The sequence below is a fragment of the Salvia hispanica genome, chromosome 1, assembly GCF_029641045.1.
Source record: "Salvia hispanica isolate PSC_SH4W2 chromosome 1, Shi_PSC_v1, whole genome shotgun sequence".
Classification (NCBI taxonomy): Eukaryota; Viridiplantae; Streptophyta; class Magnoliopsida; order Lamiales; family Lamiaceae; genus Salvia; species Salvia hispanica.
The window spans coordinates 29,212,486-29,221,948 of NC_142692.1; the positions used below are offsets into that span (position 1 = coordinate 29,212,486).

Below are 9,463 nucleotides of genomic sequence, written 5' to 3' on the forward strand. Positions count from 1 at the left end.
AATCAATCAAATCGGGCAGCCATGACCCATGACCTTAAATCAAATCAGACTAATATATGGTTACCTAAGAACATTGATTCGAAATCTCAACCTTTTGATCTACTTTTGTTTATAACATTCCTACTTTAGAGATCCTTATTTGAATCAATTTATCTTCAATTTTTTTTTTCTTAATTGAAGAACTATTACATCACCTCATATGGTACGTACGCTTTTGGCAGTTGAATGATTTCATAGAATCTTTTGATGATTAGTGGTTATAAATTTATTTGTTAGAAAATTAAACTTTAGTTCTATTATTGACTACATTTTCCAACATTCGCTACATTTACAACCTAAATTATAATTAAGACTGAAAAAGAATGGAATTGAAATGTTAGAGGAAAAGATTAAAATTTGAAGTGTTATAAAGAGGAATTGAAAATAGAGTAAAAGTCAAAATTAATTTTGAACATATGGTCATTTTACGTTTTTGGTCCTAAACATTATTTTTTGGATTTTTTGGTCCTGTACATATGAAAATTTGATCATTTTGGTCCTCCGTCAACATTTTCGTTAAAAATTAACAGTCAACAAGTTTAATTCCAATTTTGACCAAATTAAATTTTTAATTCTAATTTTTTACTCCCTAATTAATTCCCTAATTATTTTTACACTTCAATTTCATCTTCTTCCTTCCTCTCATCTTTCATTTCTTCCTTTCTCTTCCTCTCAAAGTGCCCCACGGTTCCATGCTCCTCTTTTCCAATTTTGAGATTCTTAATCCTCACTAGAGATTCCAGAATGAGATTGAAATTTCTAATCTCTTCCCTCTCTCCCAACTCAGCCTCGTTCCTCATTCATCACCGTCCACTGCCTACCACCGTCAAATTCATCGGCGGTGAGCTCGACAAGCTCAGCTCCACCTCCGCCTCCGCCTATCTTCTTCCTCTCTCTCTCTCTCTCTCAGCGCGGTCTGCCATCTCTACCTTGCACATCCGATCTGCTACAAAAGTCGCGGCTTCGAGCCTACTCAGCGCCGGTGCCCGGGAAGGTCGGGCCTTGCCATCGTCACGGAGCTGCCGCTCGCTGCCAGCACCACTCCAACCTCTTCCTCGGACCTGTTCGCCGGCGCGGCCTGGATCCGAGCCTTCTCAAGGAGGGAGATCAAAACAGGCGGCGCCGCAGCAGCGTGTTGCGCCGGAGAGGAGGTGGTCAAGGGAGCGGGGAAGACGGAGGTGGAATCGGCGGAATTTTGGAGGCAGAGACGGTGAGATTTTTTGCAAATTGGATGGGCAGGGATAATATTTTGAATAGCCTTTGATTTTAATAGAAGAATCTCAGAATTGGAAAAGAGGAAGTTGGAAAAGAAGAAGATGAAAGATGAGAGGAAGGAAGAAGATGAAATTGAAGTGTAAAAATAATTAGAGAATTAATAGGGAGTAAAAAATTAGAATTAAAAGTTTAATTTGGTCAAAATTGGGATTAAACCCGTTGACCGTTAGTTTTTAACGGAAATATTGACGGGGGACCAAAATGATCAAATTTTCATATGTGCAGGACCAAAAAATCCAAAAGATAATGTTTAGGACCAAAAACGTAAAATGACCATATGTTCAGGATCAATTTTGACCTTTACTCTTGAAAATATTAAGAAATTCAAAAGGAAAGAGAGAAAATAGAAATATTACGTTTCAAGCTCAACTCAGCCAAGATCGCAACACAACAACAATCGGCAACCAATCAACATAACAAATCAAGCAACAATTAAACACAACAATGAGCAAGATAACCACCAATCGTAGATTAATAAGATTAATCACAATAACAAGGTAATAATGAAACGATAACAAGAGTAACACGATATTAAGAACTGATAGAATGCTTCGGATCCACGATCCTTAGCCCAAGGTTCTCACGCACACATTCACACAATTTTTATGAATGCTAGCTACTGCTCTTTGCCTTCTATTTATAGCCGCACTCTCTCGCTGAGTCAGCTTAATCCCACTGGCTCATATTAGACAATTACACTCACTTGTCAATGTGGCTAATTCCTCTCTACCTCAGCTTGCTCATTGCATTTGTGATGATAATTTGTGATTGCAACAGGAAATGGTGTAGATTAAAGGTTTCAAAACGGCAGTTTAACTAAATTTAAAGAAAGGAAGAAATAATTTTCTTATTATAGTAAGATAAATTTATCACCTTGAAAACTTTGATCCGCGCGAGGAGGAGGTTGCATTAAACGGAATCGACCCGTGACCCGGATTCCACATGGATCATGGTCGCAGCCCCGACCCGGTTGTCTATTCCAGTTTATAGTGTTGCAAATCTCGGGCGGGGACCCGAAAAACCACAGCCCCACAATATGGGCCCACGTGGGCGGGCGCGTTTAGATTTTCCCGCAATCTTGTCAGCTCCCACCCGCGCTCGACGCGTGTGTTCACCACGCTCCACTTGTCCTTGTACCTCCCCCCCTATTTTCATCATCTTCCCAATCTCAAATTACCCTCGCAAGAGAACCCTAAATTCCACAACAATTTGGTTATTCCTTGATTCCTCAAATGAACCAAATACTGTGATTTTTTTTAGAGAGTTTCCAAATTAGATTGTTCGAAGCTTAGGGTTTTTGGAGAATGGGCAAAAACGAGAACGATTTGCAGCTATCCATTTACAGGCCGCCGATATTCACCGGCGGGTGTCTGGAAATCCGCCTCTTCTACGTCCGGATCTCCCCCTGCGCGGTGGAGAATCTCCCGGAGCAGCTAAAGCTCCGCCACCTCAGGCGAGAGGTAGGCGTTTCGCTGGAAATCAACGGCGCGCGCGTCCCCTATTCTGATGCCGTCTCCATCACTCTCCGCCGCGATCGCGTCAACAAGGATTCCTCCGAGGTGACGTACGTCAGCACCGATAGCGTCAAGGTATCGGGCCCCGCGGAGTTCGAGGTGTGCGAGGAGAGGGATGATTTGGATTTGATTCTGTGTGGCTCGCTGGAGAAGGCTCATGCGTGGAGCAATGAGACCGCGCTGGATAACGATTCGAAATCGGGGTGGAGTATCGAGTGCTACGCCGCAACGCCTATTACGAATAAGAGCTCGGCGCTCCTGCAGCCGAGGAAAGGGGGAGGCTCTCCATCCATCGAGGTATATGTAGCCGGGTGTTGTTCGGGAACGCCTGTGATTTTGATGAAGACGGTGTTGGTTACCCCGCGCAGGAAAGCGAGGCAAGGAATGATGCTTGATGCAATTCCTGAGGACGAGGAGATGGGGAAGCAACAAGGAAATTTGTGTAATGGGCTGGTGAGACAGCGAAAACTGCAGGTAATTTTAGGCTTAATGTTTTGGAGTTGAGAGTCTCTTTTATGAAAAAAAATTGATTGGGTATTGAAGCTAAGGTTAATTTGCTTGTGTGCATCTCTGTTTTTATTCAATGATCTAGGATATCTGAAAGATGTTTTCATATATTCAGTGTGCAACGAAATGTAGCAAATTTGATAGGCTTAAGCTGAAGGTGAAGCAATTTACTTGCTTATAGGGAAAACAAAATTAGAGTTGGCTGTTATGAATGAGTAGGGTATGAGTTGGGACTCTACAGTTTGATATATTCTCCTACAATTAGGTTATAAATTGTTTATTTACTTCCTGATGATGCATCTTCGTGATTATGGCCAGCTTTTTTCAACTGGCAAGTCTTTTTGGATGTTCTTTCTGAAGGAAAAAATCTCATATATAGTACTCCACGGAATTATTTTAATAGTTTAATGTTGAAGGAAACTCTGTTTTTGTCGACTGTTAGTCATGATATATAAGAATAAAAAATTAATTTTTAATATCTACAACCACCTATAAGAAAGGAAGACAGAAGTTCATGACCCAACAGATAAGTGTTACTTTCTTCTTATAGTGTACTACTTTGGTGATACTGTGATAGCATGGATTGAACCAACTTTGAGCTTGTTGTACCATGTAATCCTTCAAATACAATCATATGTATTGTAAATCCAAGCCATTGTCCAAAGTGAACATACTTCATATATCTTTCGTTTTAATTTGTACTTTGCTGTTACCGGGCTCTGAGAGATCCCCAGGGTAGGCGCCTTTGTCCCATTGAGGAACAAGGCATCCCTTGCCCATGCTTAAATTGTCTCGGACTAAACTTGCCTAGGTTGCTTGGCCGTAGCCTGTCACTAGCGCCTTTTAGAACATTCCCATTGTTCAATGGATGTTTCAAGCGACAACTAGTTCTGTTGCTGAGACCTGCATGTACAAACTCTATTTTTGGCATTGTTACATCCTGGAAATAATGTATTCTTACATATTCATTTATGGAAATTTCCTGGCTAGCAGCATAACTTCAAGAGTTGACCAATATCTTTCATGATCCAATAAATGGTGTACTGGTTGCAAGAAGACAACCTAGAAAAAGAACTTTGGATAAGGAAAGTTGTTAGAATTTATTGATTTTAGGTAAAAGGTGAGTGCACTATCGAGCTTATGTGAATACTTGTGCTTTAGAGTCTAGGGTCTTCTCCCACAACCACTATTCTTATATAAAAGTTAGTGTATGCTCTATACCTTAACATTTTAATCAGACTTTCCAAATGATTGAGGAGCCCTGTACCTTTACTATCCATCAACAATATGGTTCAGGATCTGCAAACTAACTTGTTAATAAGTTAACGGTTATTTGCCGCAGCTAATCAAAGTGTAACTTATCTTCTATAGGTATCTTCAGGACCTCCCTGTCTCAAGATTCTGTGTACAGTTTGTAATTGCTCAGGGCTCAAAACTTTTGCTTTTATGTATTTCACATCTTTTTCCATGTAGTGGTTGCAAACTGGCCATTACTGGTAGTTTCTGGGTGATAGTTTCCATTTTCCTAATAGATTCTTATTTTGTACTTCCATTTTCTGTGTTTGAGTTGGCTGAGCGGTAGAGAGGTTAATGTCTGAGGCCAAAGGTCTCATGTTCCTCTGTGGCGCGGCCTTTAGATTCAAATTCGTTTAACCATAAAAAAAAGAGTCATGAATTTGGGGTAGGTAGTCTACTTTAAATTAAAAGGCAACTAGATCTAGAACTGTGTTCTTATTTACAGTTTGGATTGTCTCTCATACTGCATACATTCTCATTTACATGGTCCAATAACATCAGAGATCACATGAGTTTGAGCACAAATTTTGTTAGGAATGAACATGAGAAATCTGGTCACCTGGAGGTTAATTATAGCCAACTCATAAACCTTTGACTGTCTGCAAGTATCTCCTGAAGGCATCACATATCCAGTGCAAAATACTAGTAAGTGGAGCTGTGGCGTGAAATGTTGGACAAAACAGAAGCACATACATGACTTCGTAAAGAGCTTTAAGAAAAACTGTCTGTTTGCTCCATTCTTGTTTCTATTATGCCACAGAATAGAAAAACATGCTAAATCATATGGTATTTGGTTTCACTGGTTAGCCAATCCAGCAAGTCTTCCGATGGTAGCCCATTATGTTAAAAGTGTGTTGAGCAAGATTTCACTCACCGTGTCTTGCTATTATTCTTTAATATTTTATTGGCTGGTTTTTGTTCTGCAGTTGATGGCGGCTGATATGGATGACGAGGAGTCAGAGGGGAAAGTTGCATACAGCTATTACTCTGAAGATATGTACCCTGGTGAAGATGGTCAGCTCTCGTGGTTCAATGCTGGTGTAAGGGTTGGTGTGGGGATAGGACTAGGGATGTGCCTTGGTGTTGGAATCGGTGTCGGGCTGCTGATGAGATCATACCAAGCCACGACTAGGGGTTTCAGGAGGAGGTTCTTTTAATCTGGTCACCCTCACTTAGGGAAAAACATAGGAAATCAAATCGCAGATGGAAGCATACCACCACACCATAACACAGCTAAAAGTAAGAAGCTCTATAGTATATAGCATATCACAGGGTTGTTTGATAGTTGTGTCTTGTAGAAAGGGTGCTGCTGCTTTGAGGAAGGACGTCGTTTGACAATGTGTGTGCCACGAATGTGATATAATCGGGCCTTGTGTGAAGTACTCTCTGTGTATCTTCCCTCTTGCTGTATATCGTCTTTTCCCCCACAGATCATTTTTGTGTAGTTTTTTTTTTCTTTCTTTCTTTTTTCTCTCTGCAAATCCAGACATGTTAGCCAATTTTGTTCCCAAATAAATAGGCATTTGCGGTACTAGGTCGTTGCTGCTTTTGTTGTAGAGTTGTAATGCATTGGTGTAGAGTTGTTTGTGTTGTTGGAGATCATTGCCTTTTTACTTTATGTAAGCACAGTATAGCTATTGAATAATGATATTGAAGCGCAGGTAACACTTATTTTGTCTCTGTTGTTCATTTACTAGCGCACATTAAGTATTTCGACCAGATAAAGCTAACAACAAGAGTTTGTGGTCTAACTTTAAACTTGGATTTCAAGCTAAGAGTCAGAATGGAGTCGCAGTGTTTCGGCTATATTTAAATGTTGTGAGAAGACAGAAGAGTCACGTGATTCGATTTAAATCTATATATATATTTATCCACGTGATTTTGCTACAATAAATAGTCTAATGAACTCCACGTGAATATGCTACAATAAATAGTAATGAACCAAACCTAATTCGAAAGACTCAAATTATAAATATCTCACAAAGTTGACATTCTTCAAAACACTAGACATGTATAGGGGATGGGATCTTCTGCAATATGCTATAACAGGGGATGTTGTGGTGATCCAAATCATTCATTTGTAAAATGAAATAAAATAATAAAGTAAATGAAATTAATCTATGATGTAGATCACATAGTAGCTCCATGTATAATCCAATGCAATTCACCACTCGTCTTATTGTATTCCCACGTTTCATCACATAGATTATAATATGCCATGTAGGGATATGACTAGCTAATTAGCAATCTTAAGACCAAATTTTAGCCATTAAATTAGGAGATCTAGTGATTGAAATAGTTACACGTGGATTATATTTTATATTAAAAAAAATATGAAATAAGCTTAAAGGATATTAATGTGAATTCTTATATATGGTAGTTAAAATTTAACCACTTTCTTACTCCTTAAAATCATCTTAAAATTTTAAATTTATGTAACTCTCTCTATTTAATTTATTTTTTTTATAAAAAATATATCAAATTAAAGATTCTAACGAGATCGCAATTGCATATGTTTCGATGATGATTGGATGATGAAATTTCATAATTAGTTTCAGTTTCGTAAATGTTTATAAACAAATTTATATCAATAAATGCATCAAACAATATCAATATAATGCATGTACAATATCAATAAAACTGTGTTGATATTTTCTGGTACTTGTGTTGAGATTCTCATGTCACTGTATTGATATTTGTAATACACTATGTTGATGAAAAAAATCGTGAAAATTATAATGTTATAACATATTTACTATTTTACCCTTTTGTTGATATTTTATCTACTCCCTCTGTCCCACTTTAGGAGTCCCGGTTGAGTTCGGCACGGGTATTAAGAAATGTAAAGAAAAGTTGGTGAAAAAAGATAGTGGAATGTGAGTCCTGTGAGAAAACGAGCAGAAATTGAAAGATGACAAAAAGCCATGACAAGAAAGCTTGACAGAGATAATTTGTTTTTCATTGAATGAAATACTCAGATCTTTATAGAGATATATATAGAGTTTAGAACACTGCTAGCTATGCACTAAACAATCAGTTACACGAAGTGGGTGAGTGGTATAACTAATGTGAACGTGCTGCATCGTGACAAACCGCTACAAAGCATTATGCAGCACACTCCACGTCACCTCTTCCGCTGAGATTCATTTGATGTGCTGGACCAATCACACCGGATGAGCTGGAGCTAACTTCTCGACAAACTTTATCTTCAACACTTCCCCTCAATTCGATCGAAGATAAAGAACAAACTTCAAGCTTGTTTCTAAGCTTCGAGAAGAATTGGTAACTTAGAGCTTTCGTGAAAATGTCCGCCACCTGATCTTGAGTAGGAACGTGCCTAAGATCGAAATCCTTTTGGGAGACTTTATCTCTAACAAAGTGAATGTCGAGCTCTATGTGCTTTGTACGAGCATGGAGCACGGGATTTGAAGCAAGAGCTATCGTGCTCAAGTTGTCGACCCAGATAACAGGAGGACCAGATCCTTTCAATCCTAGTTCTGAGAGCAATGATTGGATCCAAGTCACCTCAGAAGCCGCATGCGCCAAGCTCCTATACTCTGCTTCTGTGCTAGACCGAGAAACTACTGACTGCTTCTTCAAGCACCATGAAATCAAGTTCTTCCCATAATAAGTGCAATATCCCGTGACTGATTTTCTGTCATCCAAGTCTGCTGCCCAGTCGGAGTCTGAGAAAGCACTCAATGCTGGAGATGATCTCTGAATGTGAATGCCGTAGTCCCGAGATCCAGCAAGATAGCGCAATATTCGTTTAACTGCCTTCCAGTGAGCATCAAGAGGGCAGGCCATGAACTGACTCACTTTATTGACACAGAAGCTCAACTCAGGTCGAGTTATTGTTGCATATTGCAATGCTCCTACTGTGCTTCGATATAGTTTACCATCAACAGTTGGATTTCCATCAGATTTACTCAACTTAAGATTAGAAAGCATAGGCATTGGGCAGCCTTTGGCATCTTGCGTATTGAGCTTAGTGAGAAGCTCGTTGATATAAGCAGCTTGACTCAAGTGTAAACCTTGAGGAGTTCTGTTAACTTCAATGCCAAGAAACGTCTTCACTTCCCCTAAATCTTTCAAGGAGAAATAAGTGTGAAGCTGCTGAATAACAGATTTGATAGCAGAAGAAGATGAGCCTGTGATGAGCATGTCATCTACATAGATGAGTAGATAAGTGACTTCAGTCTTGGACACACGGTAGAAGAGAGAAATGTCAGCCCTTGACGGTGAAAAACCCAAAGAAAGAAGGACAGTGCGGACGGTGAGAAACCACGACCAAGAAGCTTGTTTTAGCCCATAGATTGCCTTGTTGAGCTTGCAAACAAGGCCCGGGCCGCCTTGCTCGAAGCCAATAGGTTGCCTCATATAAATTTCTTCCTCAAGATCCCCGTGGAGAAATGCATTGTTCACATCTAGATGAGTGATGTTCCAGCCAGCGGAAACAACGATACTGAGAATAAGCCGAATAGTGTTTGGCTTAACCACTGGACTAAACGTCTCAGTGAAATCAAAACCCAGTTCCTGCGAAAAAACTTGAGCCACAAGACGAGCTTTATGTCTAGCAATCAACCCGTAGAAAGCTTTTTAATCTTGAAAATCCAAGTACATCCAATCAAGTTATTGCCGAGAGGAAGCTGAGTCAATATCCATGTTTTATTTCTGAGTAAGGCCAAAAATTCCTCCAACATTGCTTTCTTCCAAATGGGGATAAGGAGAGCTATCAAGGCAGACTTTGGAATTGTATCAGCAGATAATGAGACGGTGTTGAATAAACGAGGCTTGAAAATTCCAGCCTTGGAACGAGTGACCATGGGATG

The 9,463-nt window shown here is 39.6% G+C and overlaps 1 protein-coding gene across 1 annotated transcript; it reads left to right on the plus strand.

Moving 5' to 3' along the window:
- The first annotated feature begins 2,190 nt into the window (after positions 1 to 2,190).
- LOC125218746 (uncharacterized protein At1g01500-like) lies at positions 2,191 to 6,302 on the plus strand. The gene is made up of 2 exons (XM_048120484.2): positions 2,191 to 3,302; positions 5,558 to 6,302. Exons 1-2 carry the CDS (start codon positions 2,619 to 2,621, stop codon positions 5,786 to 5,788), a joined length of 915 nt encoding a protein of 304 aa, XP_047976441.2. The 5' UTR covers positions 2,191 to 2,618; the 3' UTR covers positions 5,789 to 6,302.
- The last annotated feature ends 3,161 nt before the right edge of the window (positions 6,303 to 9,463 follow it).

Excerpts from the sequence above, each read along its gene's own strand:
- LOC125218746 (XM_048120484.2), top strand. The coding sequence starts at position 2,619 with ATGGGCAAAAACGAGAACGATTTGCAGCTATCCATTTACAGGCCGCCG. Across the intron at positions 3,303-5,557 it reads TGAGACAGCGAAAACTGCAG|TTGATGGCGGCTGATATGGA; the intron begins GTAATTTTAGGC and ends TTTGTTCTGCAG.